The sequence below is a fragment of the Phalacrocorax aristotelis genome, chromosome 1, assembly GCF_949628215.1.
Source record: "Phalacrocorax aristotelis chromosome 1, bGulAri2.1, whole genome shotgun sequence".
In the NCBI taxonomy this organism is placed as follows: Eukaryota; Metazoa; Chordata; class Aves; order Suliformes; family Phalacrocoracidae; genus Phalacrocorax; species Phalacrocorax aristotelis.
In genome coordinates, this window is record NC_134276.1 from 86,514,563 (window position 1) to 86,538,795 (window position 24,233).

Consider the following 24,233-nt stretch of genomic DNA (forward strand, 5'->3'; position numbering starts at 1 on the left):
TGGGGACAGAGGCGGGCGTTTAAATCATCTAATGAAAATCAAGCAGAGATGAACATTCAAGTTGAGGGAGAGGCCTATCAAAACCAGGAAAGCTAAAAAGCCACAGCTGCTCAAGACAAAGCCACTCTCAGCTGCGCCCTGTTGTTCTGCCACCTCGCACAAACCTGGCTCTACTGACTGAGCAGCTGTACACTGAGAAGGTGACCTCCACCAGACACCGGGGACAGGAGTCGGCACGGTAGCTACATTAGGGAGACCTGGCTTGCAACCGGTTCCAGTCAGTGTGTGGCAAAGAAAGGCACAAATCATTGCAAAGACCAGATTTCTGTTGGTTTGTTTCTTTCTTGTAAATACGTTACTGTACACGACGCAAGTGTAGGCGATTTGGGAAAATAAAATGGCATATTTAACAGAACTTAAAACCATAACAAAAAATAGGCTGTTCTATCTCAAAGCAAAAATAATCCCTCCAGCCCCAACATTAACATTCATTCCTGGCTATATGCAGTACAAACATTTTAAAATCTGTGACAAAAGACAATTAAAAACCAAAAGTCAAAATCATAAAGCTTGTAAACAGATAATCTGAAATACACTTTATTTATGGAAAAATATCATCAAAATAGTACCACTATGGACTAAACTGCCTGAGTTTTCATTTCATCTAGCATCTTGAAGTAGAGAGCCTTTAGCACAAGTAGATCAATTTCAGTCACAACTAGTGCCACACAGCACTGCTTCAGGTGGAAATTTTGTCCTCGTTGTTGGTATTTTTGTTGTGCTATCAAAAACTGTTGTGCTAATCCTCCAAATAAAGGGATGTTGAGGCAATTCTTAAATCATTTGGCACAAAGTTATTTTGGCTGGGGCATAAATTTGAGTCTCAGTCATGAAGAATAATGCAACATTCCACCTATCAAGTATTCACTTTGATTGAAGAGCTTTCTTTATGTCATTAACTTCCATCTGAAAACAAACAAAAATATTTGTGATGAAATTAGATGCTTTAACAAACTGAGACACGGTGCTGCTTGAAAAGCACATGTTCCATCTTGCCCACACATGTCAAGTACGGATTTCATACTACTCTTATTTCCACAGATTTCTCAAATTGAAGTGACCTTCTCTGCTGCATAAGATGACCACTCACAGCTTCCTCCCCTCAGAGCTTGACAAGCATAGGCATCGAATGTACCACAAGACCTTTCAGACCCTTTAAATTACAACTTTTACAAGCCACACAGCTCGCTGCCAGGAATTACTTGCAGAATGAGCACTATGTCCATGCACCAGCTGCTGCACTTACACCCGGCACAAGTAAACTGCTGACAATGAGCACTGGTAGCTGAGGGGTAAAACCTATCATCTCTCTCCTGTAGGGATGGTTCCTGCTGTAGGGACAGCGGTTGCTTCCTACACCCATCAAGCTTGTTCCAGGCACCTTAAGGGCTCTCATGGATGTAGAGCCACATGGTGAAAGGATGTGGCTGAAACCATTATCAGCCCTAGCTGTACACTTGGCCCCTCTGCCAGACACTGGAAACCCTGAGGCAAGCGTATTAGATGTATTCAACCACGCCTGCAGCACCCAACTGCGCCATACAATCAAGGCAATCTTTTTTAATACATGGACTGAGAGGTGTGCTACTTTATGACTATCAGAGCACTCTTAAACTAATGCACTGTTTATTTTTTGGACTCTCATCTTCATGTAAGCTAATAATGTCACCTTGGCTAGCATCTGAATATTTACCAGTATAGGCAACATTTGAACTGGAGTAAAAGTGTTCAGCTCTAAGACTGTAATTTTAAAATCATCAATGCAGGTCTCTGTGTAAAGACGCAAAGCCATCCTTCAAGGTAGAACCCAGCCTGTTAGACTAAATCAATAATCATTATTAAAAATGTTCATTGATTGTATCTGAAAAAAATTTCTATTTTAGCTGAACATGAATTGTGTGTTACTAGAAGCCATACTGCTATGTGGTTGCATGCATAAAGTTCTTTAGGCGGCCCTGGAGCACAGACATTGATGTTCCCCAGTTCTGCCACCCTTTGCCATGTTCCCAAGCATTTTACTGAGCAGGAACAGCCCAGTACAGCTGACGTTTGCCATAAAAACATAAAATATAATCGATACTAAACCACTTATCAAGTACGTAAGTCCTGGCTTGTATCAGGAATAGTGTGGCCAGCAGGAGCAGGGAGGTGATCGTGCCCCTGTACTGGGCACTGGTGAGGCCACACCTCAAATACTGTGTTCAGGTTTGGGCCCCTCACTGCAAGAGAGACACTGAGGTGCTGGAGCATGTCCAGAGAAGGGCAACAAAACTGGTGAAGGGTCTGGAGAGCAGGTCTTATGAGGAGCGGCTGAGGGAGCTGGGGTTGTTTATCCTGGAGAAGAGGAGGCGGCGGGGAGACCTTATCGCTCTCTACAGCTACCTGAAAGGAGGTTGTAGCAAGGCAGGTGTTGGTCTCTTCTCCCAAGTAACTAGCGATAGGACGAGAGGAAATGGCCTCAACTTGTGTTAGGGGAGGTTTAGATTGGATATTAGGAAAAATTTCTTTACTGAAGGAGTGGTCAGGCATTGGAACAGGCTGCCCAGAGAGGTGGTGGAGTCACCATCCCTGGAGGTGTTCAAAACCATGTAGCCATGGCACTTCAGGGCATGGTTTAGGAGGCATGGTGGTGTTCGGTTGACAGTTGGACTTGATGATTTACAGGTCTTTTCCAGCCTTAATGATTCAGTGATTCTACATCACTCTCCAAAACACAGAAAAGCAGTTTCAGCATCATGCCATATCAAAGCAGCATAGTCAATGATCCTAGCAAAGGCCCAGCTCCATTACTCTCACACAAGTAGGGTAGCGTGCTACCTGGCAGATGACTAAGCCAGCACGACAACATCTAGAGCTAAGGTGCTACACCAACTACGGTAGTAGTAACTGGGCTCTTAATCAGAGCACCTTCTTTCGTATTGTTTAGGATGCTTTAGTACAGACAACTTGAGTATAGTTTGCAAAGCAGACATAAAAATCTTGCTCTATGAAATGATATTCCAAGCATACCAACACTAAGACAAGCCTGACACAAAATATAAAGCTTTGGGAGAGAGCAAATAATTTAAAAAGACATTATTTCATTTGTGACAAAATCAAGCCATTAAAACTGAGCCAAAAAAAATATCTTGGTTTGAATCCTATATTATGTTTAATTTTTCTTTTTTTTAAATGTGTCTACTTGTACTGATAAATTTTTAGGTAATTATCAGGCTTTTCAGTCAAAACCCAGTATTGCAATATATATGACAAAAACTGGCAACACTATGAAGGGAACAGGTATATCCCTTTCAGTAATGTTAGTAGTTTTTGATTCAGTGGAATCAAAGTATTTTAGTAGAGTTTTATGTTCCACACCTGAGGCTAAGTCAAACCTGCCAATACTTCCATAACATTAAAAATAATTTAAGTACCTGCAATCGTAGACGGATCTTCTTTTCTTCATCCAACTCAGACAGCAACTGTTTAATCTCTTTTCTGTTAAAAGAATGCAAAAAAATCTTGGAATGGGAACGATTAAATTAGTAAAATACAAAAGATCACCTCTTGGAGACATATTTTCCCTGCTTTTCTAGTTGCCTTTTTGCCTCTGAACAGCTAATTACAGTCAGTATACTCTTGTATACTACATGCTACACCACAGAGAAGTAAGACTCTGTAAAAGGACATTACCCTCCCCACCCCATATGGCTAATGAATAATACATTTCCTCCTAACAGCCCCGCATCCACAGGCTTTGCTCTGGCCTAGCTGTATCAACACTGTATCAGCACTCAGTTGCCTTTTTTCCACATAAAATGTAGATGGATCGGCTGTTGTTGGGTTACAGAAACAGGCTGTACACAAATCTTGCCCATGCTGCCACATACCTAAGCCACTTAAAAGCCATTTATGCCAGCAATACAATGTAAACTTCAATTTCATTTATAAGGCTTAATGATCCCAAATATGGATTTGCTGTGATCCTTCTTTGTTGGGAAGGGGAACATAGCTATAAGGAGCAGACACCTTCTCATGTTCCCACTGGGTGATCTCACCTTAAGAGAGAAACCAGTAGGTGGAAGCAGCCCTTGCACGAAGGGCCAGGGAGACCAGAGGAGCTGGGGTCAGCCAAAGGGGTGAAGCTGTAGGCTCGCTGGCTAAATCCAGCCTGAACCATGCCCTCCCACATCTCCTCCCAAACTACCCCACACCTCTGTTCTACCACAGTCTCTGCACTCTGCTTTCCCTTTTGTTTTTTCTGCTTGGGCTACACACAACTGACAATGTAAGTGAATGTTTAACTTACAAAATGTTAAATATTCTCAGGAATAGCGAAAGCTAGGCACCAGCCCCAGTATCTCCTAAGAAATGAGCAGCGTAAAAAACAAGATGCCCAACACTAAAATAGTAAGATTCAGGGTCATAAACACAAAGATCTTCAAGTGTCCTATCAAAATTCAGTTACTACTTCTGTAATAAGAGCTTCCTGGGAAAATGTGCTAACAGTCAAACAACAAATTGATTCAATAATTTTAGGAACTTGTAGGAATTTGTACGACAACTAGAACAAATACTATTTGATGCTTATTAAGATCAATGCACATGAGTTCCCAAATAGTTATTGGCAAATTAAACAACAAAAGAACCTTATTCACTGCTTATAGCTTGTAACTTAACTTCTTCAACACCCGATAAATACCTGCTTATGCCATAACACAGGAAAAAAAGTTGTTACAGGTTAATAGTGTCCTTTTTTCCTGAGCTTCTCACCCCTGAACGTGTTCTGTCAGGAAATGAAATACGAAGGCAAACTGTGCAGAATAACATACATGAAGGCAAGCTCAGGAAGAAACTGCCACCACCATGCATGAATGGATGCATCCCACCTACAGCTGTGATTTGCAGGACTTACTTTTGCTGGTCTTTCATGGTTTCAATGATGGTTTTTAGCTCCTTAATTTGTGTTCTCAGCTCCTCCAGGGCAGTCTGACCTTGGCTCAAGTGCTCAGTCTTTGGCTTTCCTTCAGTACCGAACAGGGATGGGGAATTTGACCTGTGACCTGTTGTTCCCATAGCAATTGAGTGAAATCCAGGTGATGGTGAAGGGGATAGAGATGGTTGTACATTACTGCCACTAGCCAAACCTCCTGGTTTTGGAGGCAAGGAAGTTTTGTTATCAGACACCTGCAACAAAAAGAATAGCATTAATGTCTGGAGGAAGCTTTATGAAAAGCAGACCTCTAACAAATATTAAGTATTTTGCTGCTCTTCAGTAATGTTGAAAGTCCATAGTCAAACACGGACAGCTTTGGCCAAATCAAGGTAAATGCAACATATAGATGTTATCTTTGTACATGTACATGAGAGAGGCTCTAGTTGGGACGCAGAAGTTCAGGCAGCTTCAGTAAAACTTTCCACAGTGGCTACAACCAGTCAGCAACAAGTGTTTCCAAGATCTCAGACCTAGCAGTGAAACGAATCAGGGAAAGACGCTCAGTGCTTCTGTCAGAAGTCTGTGAGAACATACCTACATACATGGACATCTCCTGCAGAGCACAAAACTGCACAGCCAAGAATCTAAGTTGTATTTTTTTGCATTTGATTAAATTTATAATCATCAACTAACCATTGAAGGAATCTTCAACACCCAATGTTTTTTAAAAATTAAAAAATGTGTTACATGTTTCCCTTAGCATTACGAAAACAGCAAAATATTCCTTGTTTGTTGATATGATATAAAAACAAAACTCCATGACTTGAAAACAATAATACATTAATAAGAAATGAATGTACTCCATAACTACTCCAGGAACTTAAGAGAAAAACACAGCATTATCCTTGTTACCCTGGAACCATGTGGCTAGCTCAGAGGGATCCCATGTTTCCTGAACTGCAATCCAGTACTCTACTTATTAGACAAAGTATAGAAAAACTGAAGTCCACCTACCATACATGACCAGCTACTTCACTGCATAACACAGAACAGTGTACAAGTACAGTTATCACAATGGCAACTAGAGTGAGTCTTAATTATTTACCATATTGTTATTTGGCAGTGCTAATTGTGTGCATTGTATGACAGCTACCAGGAGTACCTGAAAATCTGATTTGGCCAAGAGTAAGAAAAAGTACTAGGCAACCCTCCAACTCTGGCTTTGGAAAAGAGATGCTGAAGTTGAATGGCAAATAGGGTAAGATATTGAGAAAAAATGGTATGGAAACAAAAAGAGGCATTGTAAGTGAGGACTTGGGGGCTGGGGCGGTGGCATTAGCTGGACAAAGTAACTGAGAGAAAAGCTAGTCAGATGAAAATTAGGCGAAAGTGTGATGGGGAGGGAAGAGCAGGATCCAGTGAGTTCTGCGGAGAACAGTCTTCCCCGCCAAATGAGCGTGACTGAGCACAGAACCTGTCTTGGCCAAGCGTTGCATAAAAAAAGTGTTCTGCTGAAAAAACAGTGTGACCAAAGAAATAAAAATGGCATTATAATCACAAGAAAGCTGAATCACTCCAGTGGCTTGAATGCTTGACTTGATGACCTTAACAAAATTCTTTTAAGATTTTTTATATATATATATCTCTTGTGTGCATGTGTGTGTAATGTGTACCTATAAATGGCTCTTTCATGGATAATAAACCTTATATCAGTTGATATCTTTCCTTTGTCTTTCCTTTGGACCAACAAGAGACGTCAGGCTGAGTCCAAACCTGGAGCAAGTGAACAAGGCGCAGCTGGAGTCATCCACACTGAATACCTTATTCCAGCGCTTAACTGGCTATCAACATTAAAGTCTCAAGCAGCTACTTTCTGGGAGCAGTCATCTCGTTCTACAAGAACACCTACATCCTTGGTGTACCCGCATATAATTTACGAATGTTGGCCCAAGAGCATTCCTTAATGCAAGTGTTCCCAGAAGAGGGAGCTATATAGCAAAACATTATAACTTGATCACAAAAGTGTGTGACTTCACCTTTCAAATGCTTTTATTATACTATTAGAAGGTAATATATGTATTATTAAATGCATCCTCTGTACTAAAAAATAGCTCCAACCTCTAAAGCCTGATCTACATACTCCTTCTGTAATATTCTATTATCCTATAGTTTTTTCTACCGATTTACAATAAGAATGGCACAAGCTTATAAAATGAATACGATTATACCAGTATAAAAAGTGATTATACTTGCAAATTTAAATTCACATACTATTGGAGTGGGTGAAAGAGTTGTATTTTCTCTGCTGACAGACTCTTCTAACATAAACTTAATTTACAGCTGCAAGAAAGGGCCTTTGTTTCTAAAATTTATTTCCCTTCTGTGAAATGTATTTACGCTAGGAAGGATTTTTTCACAGTCTGGTTAGACTTGCATTTCAAACACAGAATGACCTTTAGTAAGCCTTACTGTTTTAAGCTTCTTTAAAGGACCAGTTATCAGGTGTTGAATTAAATTTTAAAAATAAATATTTGAATACTGTTTTAAAAAATGAAGATGCATGAGATGACGTTAAGCAGCGATATTGCAAATAACTTACTTGTGATATTGTAACAGTTCTTGATTTCCTTGACACTTCAATAGTTTTGTGTGTAATGGAAACATGCTCTTCCTTCTCTTCTTCAGGACTTGGTGAGTCAAAGAAGTCGGGGCTTGAAAGGGATGACTATGTAGACAAACACACACACCCCAAGAGAGGAAAAAAAAAAAGCAGGTATTTTCATTGTACAATATTTTAGCAAAGGAAGAAGAAAAGCATTTATGTGATGACTTTTTTATTTTAGTTATAATTTTCAAAGTAACAATACTTAAAATCAGAGCTCTTCCTCACCACCATTCCCTCCCCCCCCCTTTTTTTACATCTTGTTTTCAAGGCTATAATGCTTTTAAAGCATTTCTGAAATTAGATATACTTAAGAGCTGAATTAAACATTAATTGACATCTTTGCATTACATGATGTCATAAGATGAAAGCACCTTCCTGTTCGCAAGAAGAGCTGTACCTTTCTTGGCTAGGACGCTGAGCACTGTGTTGTGGGGGTGTCAGCCCTAGCACCTGGGCAGCTCTGCCACAGCTTTGCTCAGTGCAGGTCTCGCTTTGCTGCTCTTCACAGGACCCATGCATCCATGCTGCTGCCTGTGCACCCTGCTGGCACTGCAGGGCTGCCTCATGCATGGCCTCTTTGTAAAGGTACAAACAGGGAAGGTTCTTTCCAACCCTGCTCCTGTCCCCACAGATTTGACAGGGGAAGAAATACCTTGAACTTGCCTTTTAGGTTTCCATATTTATGTACATGGTCAATTTTGAAAGCTCTTTTTTTTTTTTTTTTTGTATTTTATTAGTGTCACAATAATCCTTTTATTTTCCCTCCACTTTGTTTTTCTTCAGCAACACAAACGCGTGTAACCATCAGTAGTTGCTCTCATTCTGATATTCCAGAATGAAAAAGCACAGAAATAAACAAACCTGAAACCCCAAAGAAAAGGACACTGAAAAACTAAGCAGTGGTTTCCAAAGGATGGTTTATGAGACCAACTTGTCTGAAGACAAATGTTAGAGAGTGAAATTTAAATTGCCCTTATATTTACAGTTGTGAACTTAATAAGAAGAGGCATACGGTGGCTTAAGGAGAGCTGTTGAAGGCTGAAAGTGTCTGTCCTCAAAATCTGATAAATGTCCTAGAGAAACCGAGGGAAATGCTTCTTTTGGGAAACACTTTCAAAATCCTTCATACTTTGCACAAACTAGTTTATTCCAAAGATTTTTATAAAGGATTTTTCTGGTCTCAGTCATAGTTGGCAAGGAATACTTGGCAGCACCCAAATAAGGGGGTACTAATCTTGTAAGGGAGGGAATATTTTAAACATCAGTATTCAAAACACTGGCAGCCTTTTGACACTAATTTTCCTGAGCTGCATCTCTCTGCCTCACTGTACGTGTGAAGGAATGGCTGTGTAAGCGTAGTAAAAACACCAGGGAACACAAATAGGAGGAGGGAAAAAATCAGAAAAAAGAAATTGAAAAGAAAAGGAAAATTGACTTACAGATGTGAGAGACTGGGAGGGTGGTCGCCTGCCAGTAGCTTTTGGTCTGGTTGTAGTTGGATGATTAAGCTTCTCAGCAATTGGTATTACAGAGTCAAAACCTTCCAAGTCTTAAAAATAAAAGAAAATTGATTTGGTTTTCTTGAAATTGTCCTCCAAGGGAAAGAAGCAACATTTTTTCAAATTTCAAAGAATGAAATCCCATTTTCCCCATTGTCTCACAGGGCTCTGCACATGTTTAGGCACCATGACAGCCCTAAAAATACCTGGAAGTCAAAGGCAGCTGTAATCTAGTCATCCTTGCCAAGCACAATTACACTTCCATCTCAAACACAATAAACCAGAGGGAGAACATGTAGAGGAGACTTTGACTTTGTTTCTGGCATAATGAAAGCTAAATGGCAACATGGGTCCTATGGCATGGAACAAACAGTTTCAAAATTTCCATCTTGCTATTAAAGGATTTAGCATTTTTTGCTCCTGAATAATTGGAGATATAAGACAGTGCACGTGTTTTTTCAAGACCTGTACTGCCAGCGCTGCACCTGCAGCAATTGCTTAGGGGAGCACAGAGCCAGAATGATCAAGCTGGAAGTGATCTGCAGGTTCCCGGACACCTGAAGCTGGAGGCAGCATAGCTTTCAGTAGCTACAGGTGAGAGGAATATCTCCAGCAGTTCAGAGGTCATGGTAAGGAAAAACTCCGACAGGCACCTGAAGCCATACAGAGCCCAGGAAAAACAGATCTGCTTGACTGCAATCTCAACTGTCTTCATGGTTAGTGAAATGCACTGGGGAAGTGTTTACTGAATCCTGCCACGTGCTAGCATGTTTACGTGAAAGAACGATGTGAAGGCTGAAGGAATACTGCAGCTCGTGATTACATGCCTGAATCAAATGGCTTAACACCATTCATCTATTTTTATGGGTTATATCAGTTTCACTCACCTCCATTTCAAAATGCCCTAATGCATATGTTAAGCACAAATGAGTCAGAAAACATACAAGAGGTACTTTAGACAAGATAAATCAAAATTCTGTAAAATGACTTTCAGACATGAATCAAAGACTGGACTGATATTCATTATTCAGAGACTATTTTTCATTGCACACATGTAGGAGGGAATAGCTTTTAAGTTAATGGTTACCTACACTGGGCACTTAATTTTCAGGACTGTTACAGAACAATGAATCTCTGAAGATCCAGCTTTGTTGCCGTATTACACCCATCGTACAAAATGACACAATGGAAAAACAGATTAATTAATGGGCCTGTGCAATAAACACTGAAGGACGCTTAAACTGATTCCAAGTACTCAAGATTTGTCAGCTAGGAAGTAAATGGGATCAGACATTCCGTATTCAGCAACATTCTTCCATCTCTGGGAGATAAAAAAAAAGAAGAAAAACAGCAGGAGACCTCTTTCAATAGCCCTGAAATAGGCTGAGGTTATTCACCTCCAAATACTACTCTATTTTTGGAGCAACTTTTCCTATACATAACCAGTGACCCCGCTGTCCTCTAGCAGGTATTTCTCTCATTGCTTTTTTATTGACTGCTGCAACCTACATCCAAAGGTAGGTCACCCAGTCTGTCAATGGGAATTTGGCAACCTGATGCCGCAACTGTACCCAACATATCAGGTGAGGCTACAGTACTTTTCAAGTAAAAATGAGCTAACATTAGCAGGCTGCCCAAAACCTATCTGGAGTCCTACAGAACTTCAGGGTTTTAGGAGAGGAGAAAAGGAAGTGAAACTTTATTTTCTGGGGGCGGGGAAATGCAAATGTAAGAGCTGGTTTCCAGTAATACCCAGTTTGAAGCTGACGCATGAGATAATTAAATGACTTGCTTAAGACCACACAGCAAATCAGTGACGTATTCTAATACATTGTCTTCGTTTTCACCACTGTGTTCCTTTGTTAATTTGTACAGCAAGAATGTATTGCCATCAAAAATATACACCCGTCTATAAACGTGAAGCTCACATACATGAGTACAAATGGAGGCTGAAGCAATCCTTCCATTTGTCCCAACCACTCTTTCCCACTTAACTGTTTTTACTATTTTTTTTCCTGAGCTGGTTTTAATCCAACTCATTTTCCAACAGCATGTCCCCAACCAGACAAATAGCTATGCTGAAGGAAAGATCAGTGGCAGTACCAGAGGACTGATACAAGCTGCTAGAACTGAGAGGAAGAGCAGACTACTGCTTTGAGGGGCAGCAAATTGGCTGAAGTTATCCTGCAGCCTAGGAAGGCTCCTGTGCATGACTTCTCTCTCTCCGTGTTGCCACTTCCATGGCAAGCGCCCCTGTCCCTTCCTCTGTTCTTACAAATGATAAGTATCTACACTAATGTAGAAAACAATCAAGGAAAAACACAGTGAAGGCATTAATCCAATGTGTTTTGTTGGCTTAAATAAACTAATAATTACTTAGAGTTCTATGTTTTATCAGAATAATCAAATATTTATGTTTAAATTGTAAAATGTATCGATAAACAGTGTGAATTTGTGTCCTTGAGATCCATGAGCACTTGAAGGTAAAATCTGCTCCGTGCATTTTATGAACACCATGAGAGATGAACATTTCTGTGCCAAGCTTGTATTATCAAGATATACTGGGAATCCTCTCTTTTTTTCCACTTCTGAATGCATTTCTGACATAAAATTTCTGACATAAAAATAAAGTAAAACAGCCCATACCTGCACTGAATTTAAAAAAAAGAGCAGAGCATTCCAACACCCGTTGGAATGGCTCCACGGGTAAAATCTCTGCCAAACTAGTGAAATCACAGCCATTCAGCTGACACTATAAATGAAATTCTATTTAAATGTAAAGGACAACACTTGGTACAATTCTAAAATAGTAAATCCATTTCTAGTATTTCCGTATGCCCTTTATCCCCACCCTGTTTGTTCTCCTTATTTAGATGTGGTTGTTGCTCCCAAATCTGCTCTGCATCTAAGGTTATCACCACATTCCATCGTCATCACCTATGAAGTATTCAATCAGGAAAATTCCCATACAGTAAAGAAACTAAGGAACACAGCCACTCAGGAGACCTCTGCCTTGCTGTCATCTGTACTGTAGATTCAGTAACGAATTAACTTATACTGGTTATTTGATTACTTTTTGCTAATGGAAAGCAAAGTTATATGGGTGTGACTTATATTCATTGAGATCATTAAATGCAGAGATTTTATTTTAGTTAGCTATCAGAAATTGGGAGCTTAAATTTGCTCAATAAGCAAAATGTAAAACCTTCCTGAACTGGACCAAATGGGATGTCATTAAAAATGAAGTCCAGTCTACTGTATTCACAGCATCATCATCCAACTGATGTGAACTCTGCACTGATCCAGCTTTCTCTATGTCTGTTAGTAATAAAGAGTAAGGAAGGTTCTGTTGAACACACAGAACATTGAGGGCATCCTTCAATTAACAGTGGCACTCCCTAATTAAAAAAAGAGTTGATACTTGTTCTACAAATAAACAGATGCATTCATCATTATTAGTCTTGCTGATGAAGCTGGTAATTCATGAAGTAATTCATGAAGTAATTCATGAGACGGGGAAAAAGACATCAGAGTAATTTAATACACTAGTATAGAGCACATGATAAAATGTCTGGCTTACTGAGCAAACATATTTAATAAATATGAAAAATGTTAGCTGTGCAAGAATTATTCCCTGGAATCCTTCCAAGCCAGCTAAGAGGAGGATATTTTTCCCCATTGCTGTGTTCACTGGGAGACACGGTTATTGATTTAAAGCATGATGATGGTGTTTTAAAAAAAATGCTGAGATCCAGGAAAAAAATTATTTAAGGAAAAAACTCTCAGCTCATTAGACTTGCACCTTCCTGTAAAACAACCTTCAATCCCTCAAAAAAAAAAACCCAAGAAAGAAAAAGTTAAATGGCTATGCTTCCTTCCTTCCCCCCTTTCCCCCTTGCATTTACTATTCTGGCATAAAATGTGTCTTGGCCTCAACTTTATCTTATGGTTAGGTTTTTTGGTCTTTGGGCAAAGTAATTTATACATAATGAAGACAGAAAGCTCCTTGAATTAGCAGCGAGATTTCACCTTGAGAAAACAGAAATGGAAAGTGATGGATAATAGCAGTATCAACACATTCAGAATGGTAACGGCGAGGTTTCATAGAACAAAAATAGAGCAGGGCTGGAAGAAATGAGGCAAAGGTGGTGTTCAGTTAATTTGAAGAAGATAATGCCATAAAAGCCACAGAGGTAGATTTCGTTTCATAATCATCTTCAATACATTTAGAAGATTGACAATATGCTTGTGAAATGGTATGTATACTGTCTTTAAATACAATAGTCCTGAAAGTTATCAAATGAGACTGAGACACTACAGACAAAATCGTCTGCATTAATGTCCATTCAATACATAGTACTACGTAAAAACAACTCAAACAAAAATCCAAGTATTACTGGCAGTTTTCAGAAGACCATGATTATTTTACTACTCCAAGCACCCAGATTCTGCTACTCTCTCCATGCTGAACAGCATTGTACCCTCCAAGGAATGCAGCCATGCTCCCAGCCAGGGTCAGGGCAGCAGAATCTCACCCATCATGAACTGCAGACTCCTTTTTAAGATTTGGGTAATGCACTTTCAGCAGAAGGGCTCCCTGGCTGCAGGGCTACTGTGTTCAGGAGTGTAACAGCGATGTGTTGGGGAGGCCTGCCTGCATGGTTCTTTGCTCTGGAGGGAAACAGCTCAGCCCATCTGGCTTCCCAGGACAGCCACCTTTCTTAAAGTGTACAATTATCTTTTCCCATTTCAACCCTGACTTTTATCGCTTTAATAGCTGAACGTAGAAAGCTGCCATAATGAGCTTTGCTAACCACTTGCCAGTGCCCTCATAAGGATTTTATTTTTAACGATTCAGAAGATGCCAAGAATGAACTGAAAGGTCAAGAAAACTGAGCTAGAAGAAAAGGATAGGCTGTTTTCAGGCACCTCAACTTGACACACATGGAGAATGATTAAAATTTCTGGATTACTGCCTTTTTCTGGACCCTCCAGGGCAAGAGACCCAATTAATTTATATAATGGACCATTAACATATCCCTGATTACAATATTTACAATTCACAACTATGTTTATGAGTGATTTTGATTCACTGACATAAATATTACAACTAAACCCAGTTGGGTAATTCTGCTCCTTTGCTTCACTCTATTAAAAGGAACATGAACAGCAGCATAAAAAGAAATAACTGGTTGAAGCAGATTTTGGTCTTCATTATATGAGTCACATTTTGTCCTCCAACCCTTATTTTCTTTTTTCCAACTTTTACTCTGTGCCTTCAGGCAAAATAATTATAATGCCTCACAGTATAACAGCCTGTGATTTAAAGACAAAGCCACTCCGTTCTACAACCTTTTACTGGAAAGATTCGTTGTCTTTTTCCCTAGCGTGGGCCAAATCTTATTAGATCTCTTTTTCTTCCAGTGAGAGGCACAGTGATCACCTCTTCTAACAAATATGGGCACGTAACAGCTCTAGAACAACTGCAAATAGAGCTCAAGGAAACATGATATACTGAAGATTTTTTTGTTTGTTTGTTTGTTAGATATTTTCAAGCAGGGTATTTTTAACTGCCCTTCTAGGCAAGTTAGCACCCGGCTTGGGGGAAGGGACAGAAAAAGAGTATGGTTAATAACATGGGTTTGGCCAGTACTCCATGATCTACCAAAAAATGCTCTGAAGAATGAAGTCTGAGGAAACACCGAAAAATGGACTCACGTTAACCAGCTTTCAGAAAATCTCCTAAGAACATTCATACCAACATTATATGTTTCAGCAGGAATCAGTGAAGGCATATGTGCATTACATTAGCACTGATGAAGATTATTAAATGCTTTCATAAACACTATGCAAAATGTGTAAAGAGCCAGGAAAAATATTGGAAAGATGTGTCTGCTTGGCTCTGTGTGGGAAGCGCCTGTGCAGCTCAGTCTGTTTGCAAAGCACAGAAACTGCTTCTTGTGTGGATTAACTGAGCTTTTCCACAATAGATATATATTTCTATTTCTTTGTGGCTTATTCTTTAAATCACTTAGCTTAAATCCGTAAGATTTTAAGTGTTAGATGATTTCAAAGCAAGCCTGTTTTGGATAAACAGGACTTGTTTCAGGATTGCAGGGTTCCAAAGTGTGTGTGCGTGTGTATATAGTTAAAAGACTTAGTATTAATTCTGACTTGCAGAAATAACTCAGTACCAATAATTAATTGGAATAATTCAGTAATTTTCCTGAAGCATTAGTTTTCAGTCCAGCAAGCTATTATATGCGCTAGATGTTTCTGTTGTTGCACTGGCCCTCAGATATAACAATTCTTTGTGAAATTAAAAAGAAATACTCAACCTAAAAAAAAAGTCAAGTTATGCAATAAGGCATGAATTCAGGCTGTTGAAATCAATGTAATTCAACAGAAGGACTACCTACTTTTCTGTTGGGAGAACAGGGCTTACTTCCAGTCTAGTTTCTGCTGCTTTGGAAGCATTTTCAACTAGGCTCAAAAAGCCACTGTCAATCCAGGAACAGTTGTTGGTACACAAGACTTTACAACAGATATAACTACTGTGATTTAACCACAGCAATACTGGAGACCAAGCCTTGGTTGACATGACTGTACACATTCCACTGAGAGCCAACAAGTGCTCCTCAGATTTCTATGTTTTGTTTTGTTGTTTCTTTTTTCCTCTTTCAGGCTAGAGAACCATCCTAGCATGTTGCTAAATATTTTTGGTTTGTAACATGTACGGACATCACAATGAGATACATGCATGGAACTTTGTGATTACACCATCTGTCTGTAAGAACAGGTTAACGAAACCACAGCATTGACAAACAGTGTGTGCAAACTATATGTGTCACTTATATCACTAAAATGTCTTTATGGTAAAATAAAATAAACTATAATGATCTCTTGTTTCAATGTTATGGTGCAAAATTTTCTGTCAGAGTACGCTCAATTTGAAGTTTTAATTAAAAAAATAAATCTGTAATAGCCATGTACCCATTAGGTGTTATACAAGATACATCTTTTTGTATTCGTTACATATTGTCAACTAAAGCAAAGACAGGACAGAAAAGAAATGGTAAAAATAAGCCTTACCCTCATGAAATGAAGAAGAGATACCCATGGCAAAGAGATGTAAATAGGAAAGGCTGGATGAAAGATGTGTGGAAAGGAAAGTAAAGGCATCACTGAAAATGGGGAAAAAGAAAACAAAAGAAGTGAGGAGAAATGGGGAATGGTTCCTTTTAAATAATATATTCTGAGGGCTAGCTTTCCAATGGTTTTTGTAAGGATTGTGGAAAGAAGCAAAGGCATGAACAACAGTGGTAATAGCTGCCATTATATCTACAATCAGCAGTGATGTTGCTGAACAGGACTTGCAGTTCTCAGTACAGATTGCAAAATTGTAATCAGTGCTGTATTATCATCACAAAATTTAAATGTCAAGTCACAACTCTGCCGAACATGCTAGAGAAATCAAGCCATGCACTAACATTGACATAAAAATAACATTTTATATATGCAACTGACAGAATGTTATGCACAGTACTACACATCATGTCAGCCTTGCTCAAGCATTTGTGGCTTTCCTGATCAATAAAGTTGGGTAAGAATGTTTTTAAGGGTGGTGTTTTCTGATTAGACAACACTGTTCCACTGATGGAATATTACTTAGAGCATAAATAGAAAAATGCCTTTTCTGAAAAAAACCCCAATGTTTAACATATTGATGTAGTAGAATAGGGGACCCAGAGAGAATACAAGTTTTGAACCTGCGTTCTCCAATTCCCCTCTGCGTACTGCTTCTCAATTGTTGATGGAATTACTGATTTTGTTGCTGCTGATCACTTGTTTGGTTTTTGGGAGAGGGCTTATGGAAGGATCCCATATCTTCTCCTCCCTCACTGTAAAGATTTGGGTCTCATCATGACAAAAAAAAAGGAATCAACTCAGAAATCCTTAAAAAGGTTTCATGGAATGGAAAACTGCTCTCCATCCAGGTTTAGTATGGTTTGCTTTTATAACCAAAACTGTCTCTCCAGTGTTTTTGTACATCTCCCTGCTTTGAATGAAAGGACAAGACTTTTAGACTGGCTGTAGGATGTAAACACTGAGAACGCGACAGTCATTGTCCAGCTTAACATCACTACTGCAAACAAGCCAGGAGTGTGCTGTAGTATTCATTTAGTATCCATGATTTACCATCAGTACTTAGCATAAGCATGAAAAAGGGTGAGGCAACTTGCAGTTGACTGCTGCTTTTTCCTCTGTCCTCCCTGAGAGGTCTAACTGCCTGAGAATTGTGTTGGGGCTAATGGAGGAATAGAGAAGCCCAGTAACCAGAATGGTCATACACCCAGCTGCTGCAAAGGCCATTTAACTCCCATTTCCTTCAAAGGTGACTGCTAATCCTCATCTTGTCACATAGCTCGACTCTAATTTGTGGTGTGAATTTGGATTACTGAAAAGACATCAAATTACTAGATTTAATCAGATCCATTTTGACTGGAAGGATGAACCCCAGAGAAGCTGAGGCTGTCCTCCCCACAGAGCACATGAGACTGGGGCAACACCAGTAACACATACCACAGTTAAATATTATCCGGACTCACACTGCCCGATCCATCAGCGTTTTGGAATACACTGGGACAACTCCACTCACTCATCCATCATTTTTACTAACAGCTCATGCAGTCACAAGATTTCTCCAACCGATTGTTCTCTTTGTAAATAAATAAAAAACCTAACACATTTATCATAAGTCTTTCCAATTGCACTGCCCCATAAACTGTCCTGAACTCCAAACTTCTCGCGGTAAAAGACATTAATCCACTGTGAGTAGTTTTGGCTTACTAAGTTTTAATTTATTGCTCTACCCTCTCTTTAAAGGCTATTTATTTTTTTAACAATATTTTATACAAGCTATCAAAAGCTTCCTGAAAATTAAAATCAGTTATGATCTTTGGGTCCACTTTCATTCCAAAATCATAATTTATTTCTTTTAAAGAGCATCTAACAGGCTAGAAAGACATGATTTGCCCTTGTAAACGCCATTCTGGTTTGACCTCACCAAGTTATACTTATCTAAGTATTCATGCTGCTTTATCCTTGTGCTCAATCGGTTCCACTTGTTAGTGGTAACAGGACGTCATCAGCAAAATCCTTTGCAAAATGTTGTGTATGTGGTTTGGTTTATGGATTCTTATTGGCTCCTATTCTCCATTAAAAACAAACACCACAAAAAACCCCCACCTAAGTTCTGGCAACAAACAAAAATGACTACAAATCAAATTTCCTACCTAGCCATTTATAGGTTGTGAAAAAACACCCAGAAATATACAAAACATTCTAAGCTTTTATACTGATAATGATTCCAAGGAAACTAGCACAAGGATTAAAAAAGTTTACTTCCATCAGACCACTAAATGCTATTTACAGTCATAGCTTTCTCTTTCAAGTAAGCAAAAGCTTACATGCTTTGAAGCAAATTTGTAAACATGAGTAACAGACACTAAATGGTAGAATTTGACTGCATTTCAATCCCATTCCTTTATATTAATCTCTACAATAAAAATGTTGATGCAAGTTATCACAAGCTTCTAACGTTCTACGTTTATCCCCAGTGAAAATCTGGAAAAAACATACTACTTGCTTCTCCAGAAGAACGTTACTATCATAAACTATAGCAACAGCAGCAGGTTAAAAAAAAAGCAGACATATGGATGCTGAAAAGCTCATAAACCTATGTGAAATCAGTTTAGCATTTTATTGTTAAATTGCAATTAAAATCCATCTATAACTTAGAGCTCTGCTTTCAACTCTGAAGAAAAGGCAGGTTTGGCTGTTGAACGTATACTATTTTACAGAAATGTTATATTAATAAAGCAGCCTGGGCAGAAACCACCACATTGAAATAACATTTAATGCCACCAGCGAAAGGTAGTAATGCTTACACGTTCAGGGTACCCTGATTCTGCCTTTTACAAAAAGAGGTCTCTCGTGGCACAGCTGCGACTGCGGAGAGCGACGGCAGCAGCTGTCGCCGGCGTATTTCTAAGTAGAGGTGGAAGATGGCTGTCGCGGCTTTTGCTTACAGCCCTGGGACAGGAGTCAGAGCACCTTGCTTTCCAAGTGACACTTACTGCAGCACCCACCCCAGCAAACATCTCTCCTGCACTGCCAACTTAGAAGGAAGGAGGGTGAAGAGAAGAGAGAAAAATAACCTAGTGTGACTCCTTTCCAGGTGACTTCCCGATTAAACTGTTTGCGTTACAGGAACAGAAATTATTACATTCACGAGAAATTTAGACTGCTTTTAATAGGTGTTTGCAGTAATATTTATTCAAATTGGCCTGAACTCGGTCTCTATTCCTTTGTATTGGAATGTGTAAAGATTACTAACTGCCCCAAAACCACAATATTTTGCAGCATTGAAAATGTGGCAGCACTAATATGACATCTGTCAAACTATTATGACTTATTGTTGTTGGCCTTCTCACTTGTTTCAGACTTTTAAACAGAAATAACAAAAGCTGTCCTAGCCAAAATAGCTCACCATTCCATATTTCCTTTAAAAATTTTTTTACAACAGAAAAGCCCAACAAAACTTTTTTAAGTAAAGTAGAAATGATCCTTTAATCCCGCAATTAATGTTTAATATAAATGCACTCACATTCATTGCCAAACCCTCAATCTGCCTTTTGGATCATAAAAAAGTCACTAAAAAGCAGAAAAGCTGAACTTCTGAGGCAAACTATAAAAAGCACTATAACTTACCGATGTCATTGCTTCTTTCAGAGGAGTCTTTCTCTAGAGTGCTGGATACTGTACTGCCCACTAATTCCACTTTTGGACTATCACTCCTGCATTTGGATCAAGAGAAGAGATATTTTATTGGATTTTCTGTGTGGATTACAGGAAATTGATAGCTAACTTGCAATTAATAATGAGAGAGTGAAATATTCTTCCTTTGTAGCACCAGAGTAATAGCAATGTGTCAGAGAGAGCAATCTCCAGTGAGTAGACATGCTGTGTGGATTAACCTTATCTCATTTCTCCTTAACACCTGTCAAAAAAGCCTATTTTAGACACTGTGGTGTCCTGAATAATTCTTCAGATGTTCACAGCATCTCTTCATGAATGAAACCTAAGGGCAAAGGGACATTCTTCAACATCTTATTTATAATTTTTTCTAATTAATTGGCTTGCATAAACTATAGCGATGGACTAGCTAGAATACTGCAAAAAAGGGAGAGAATGCCAAGCTAGCATTGTGCGTTTCAGTGGTTCCTAGTATTTACTCATAAATGCAGCTCTTCCACCAAAAGATCATCTTCATTTATTTCTGCATGTTACTTATGAGATTAGACTATGAATATTTTTTCCACAGGTCCAAAGAACCAAGATCACCTAGTCTGTCTGAAAATGCCTTTGGAATAGGCAAGCGTCAAGAGGAAATATTTTAAAACCAAATGAGATCAAACATAAGCAACATGATTATTCTTTTTTTGTAGAACTTGATATCCCACAACTACTTAAGTTTACTAAAATAAATTAATTTTAAAAGGGCCTGTGGTAGGTGAGTAACTCAGCGCTGCACAGGTCACATAGACAAATCCCTGTGACATTTACTGTGATAACAGCTGTTCAATTAATGCAATAACTTGTACTTATCATCATTATCAGGTCACCTAACAAATATCATAGTTTTCCACAATGACTATTCAGCATAGCACTGTAACAATTACGAGGTAAGATACCCAAATTGTGGGTAAAAATATAGATCTGTCCCTCAAACAACCCAGGCAGATGTGCATTTCTATGAACAGCAATAATTAGTCATTGCCAGTGAAATACATAGCGAGCTCCTGAATTTGATTCTTTCATTTGTCTCTGCTTTTGATGCCATAAGCTGATGACAGATGGCTTGAACCTCAACTCATGGCAGCAGTTTATGAGCAAAACACAACGTGGCTGGAAACCCTATTTCAGACTTCAGGAAGGCGGTGATAAAGAGCCTGAAAATTTGTGTTAAAAGCCAGAGGAAATCACAGATTAAGAGAACATATATCCAGTTAAAAACTGTGGTAGGGTGACAAGTATTCTATGAACTAATAAAGACAGGCAAACAGTTTATGACCTGAAGAACAAACTAGTCCTAAAGAGCTATCAATGGCTGGTGCAGGCAGCCCGCACCAGGAAGGAAACAGAAGAAATTTAACACATTCCTAGAAAAATTTATTAATTGGAAAGATGATAAATAAGGGTATTGGCCAAGTGATTTACCTGTTCAATTAGTGTTCTTATCTTTTGGTCTTTAAATTTGGTGGTTTGTTGGTTGTTTTTTTTTTTAATTGCTTATATATTCGTAAATCTATAGGAAGAAGCATAGTTTCTTGGCTGACAGGGCAAGGAGCATCTGACTGCATACTCTGTTTTGCACACATATATTTCCCAGCAAACTGAGAGCACCATTTGAGTTGGAAGCACTCTAGGAAATGTGTGAGTATGGTTTTGGAGGAGATTCTTAGGATGGTGCCATATAGGGCTGAAGTCACAACATTTACCATTTGACTACAGAAAATACCAAGGTATATGACATCAACCCCACAAAAAACTCCAACTTTGTCATCAAAAGAATCAACAGGCTTATTATGCCAACCTACAGCCACACTGTTGTGAAAGGAGTGGAGCAATCCCTTCTTGGTGACAGCATCTCCCTCCCTCTGCTCATGCCCATGCAGATAGGCTGTCAGCTTGATCAGACAGATGATCAGCCTGAAAATAACCCACACTAATAGAAATCCCACTGCAAACTGATTAATTGCCATCTGGAGCAACTCCCTGACCCATATGGCTGAACGGCTGCACAAATGCTGGTGCTAACATAAGGGAGGCTGCAGGAATGGGCTGCCAGGAGAGGGAACCTGCCCCTGTTAGCAGCAGCATGGACACAGATTGCTTTAGACTGACTGTAAAAATTTACTTTCTGTAGGTCTTCATGGCTTGCCGACTCCAGAGAATTGACTCATCGGTAAATTGTACAATCACAGGTGTGTCTAAATAAGCTGTGAAGCCTTTGGAGCAAATTGACAGCTATGCTGTCCCACATGGTTTTTGTCTCTCCTATTGCCCTTGAAGCCCTAGCCTGCCTCCAAGGAAGGAGGTTCATATTTAAATGGAAAAACAATTGTCACCACAAAAATCAGTGAGATGCATAAGATGCAAGCCACTTATTCAAAACAGAAAAAAGCCCTCTTCTGCTAGCCAGCAGCCATGGAAATCTCATGGAACTCACTTTATAAATACAGCATTTTTCCCCCCAGGGATCATGTACTGGTTTTGGCTGGGATAGAGTTAATTTTCTTTTTGCAGCTCGCATGGTGCTGTGTTTTCGATTTGTGACCAAAACAGTGTTAGTACCACCCAGGTATTTTAGCTATTGCTGAGCAGTGCTTACACAGAGCCAAGGCCTTTTCTGCTCCTCGCCCCACCCCACCAGCGAGTGGGCTGGGGGTGCACAAGGGGCTGGGAGGGGACACAGCCAGGACAGCTGACCCCAACTGACCAAAGGGATATCCCACCCCATATGGCGTCATGTGAATGAGCGGCTGGGTGGGGCTGAGCTGCCCACTGGAGTTAAACCATGACAGGTCAGCGAAAATTCTGCTGGTTCAATTTTTATGCTAATTACCATAGGTTTTTCAGATTCTGTAAATGGATACTAGCAGGCCTTAAAAATACTATGTTATTAAACTGAACTGATTTAAAACAAAACACCTTTATTCAAGTGACTGCTTCCACTTGAAGTTTCACATTTTGTAATTATTCAAGTAATTCAAAGTCTATTCCATGGATTATTTCATGATGTGAACGTTCTGCCCTCTTCCTATAAGACACCCTTACAAGTTAGAGCCTACCAGGCAGAACAGCTATGTGAGAGAAATACATTAATTCAAATTAGCAGATAAAGTAATTCATAAGGAAACTGCTAGCACTGTGATCATCAACATGCATCACAATCACCTTATAAAAATCACCTTTCCATCCAAGCTTTAATCTAACTACTGTTACAGGTAAAATTCTTTCAAAAATCATGCTACTAGATAAAAAGAAAGAAGCATTTTTTTCTGTGCTAGACATAGCAGAGTTTGGACAATTAAGAACATAACAGGGTTACTGTTTAGATCTGCTTTTTCACTTTGTTAACATGAAAACTGATACATCTTTGAAAATGCATGGTTTATTCATACAAATTTGTACTTAGACAAAAGGAGAACACAAGAGCAATAAAACCCCCCTCCACAACTCTCAATGTTTAAAATGTTTGTAATATGTTTAAAATATTCCATAGAACAAAAGAATAGCTACTCTGTTGCATGCCTAGCCAGTGATCTGAACACTAGGTATGTATTGGTCTTGCCAAGAAGGCACCACTTAGCTAAATCTAAAGGTCGTAGCAAATACTTGCTTTTCCAAGCATGCCCAAGTGACCAACAGGTGTGGACTATATTTTGGAACAACTGGGCAAGTGTGTTCAAAGCCAAGGAGTCCAAAAGAGGCTGTGGCTGTAGCACCTGGACAGAAGGGTAAGTTCTCAGAGACGCACAGTGAAGGCACTTCAGTAAGATGAAACTGGCAGCACAAGGCAGGCACCGTTTTTAATTTTGTGTCTCAGATTGCACATTGAGAGCATTTGTTTAATGAATCATATGTGGAGGAATGAGGGGAATCAATGCCTAGGTTTTTACCTATTTCTATCCACTACGCATAAAGGAAGTCTACAGTGCACAACCCAGATGCTGGCGACTAATGCAGCCATCTAGACTTGATTAGGAGGACTACAGGTGAGGCCTTTAATTTCTGCACCTCTGCTCTTCCAAGCTCTAGCAGAGATTAAATGGAGTTGTGTTGGCAAGTCCAATTTCTCAGTGCTCCTCAAAGGCTGTAACCAGCTCTGACAAAAAGCATCATGTAACTATAAAATAGCAACCAACATTAGAGCATAAATACTTGACAGCAGATCTAAAATGATCAAAGAAACCAGACTGAAACCAAGCTGACAGTGTTTGAGATGTGCATTGTCTAATGCTGTTCC

At 39.3% G+C, this 24,233-nt stretch overlaps 1 protein-coding gene across 4 annotated transcripts in view; it reads right to left on the minus strand.

The window, feature by feature from the left end:
- Positions 1–581: 581 nt before the first annotated feature.
- The window catches only part of SH3KBP1 (SH3 domain containing kinase binding protein 1), a 231,739-nt gene continuing 208,087 nt past the window's right edge, over positions 582–24,233 (minus strand). For all 4 annotated transcript variants that reach the window (XM_075096619.1, XM_075096609.1, XM_075096638.1 and 1 more), the window contains 6 exons: positions 19,913–19,998; positions 9,080–9,189; positions 7,575–7,700; positions 4,955–5,226; positions 3,474–3,537; positions 582–966 (listed from right to left, as the gene is read on the minus strand). In XM_075096619.1, coding sequence (XP_074952720.1) covers positions 925–966; positions 3,474–3,537; positions 4,955–5,226; positions 7,575–7,700; positions 9,080–9,189; positions 19,913–19,998 — 700 coding nt within the window. In that variant the 3' untranslated portion in view covers positions 582–924. The remainder of the gene's footprint in view (positions 967–3,473; positions 3,538–4,954; positions 5,227–7,574; positions 7,701–9,079; positions 9,190–19,912; positions 19,999–24,233) is intronic.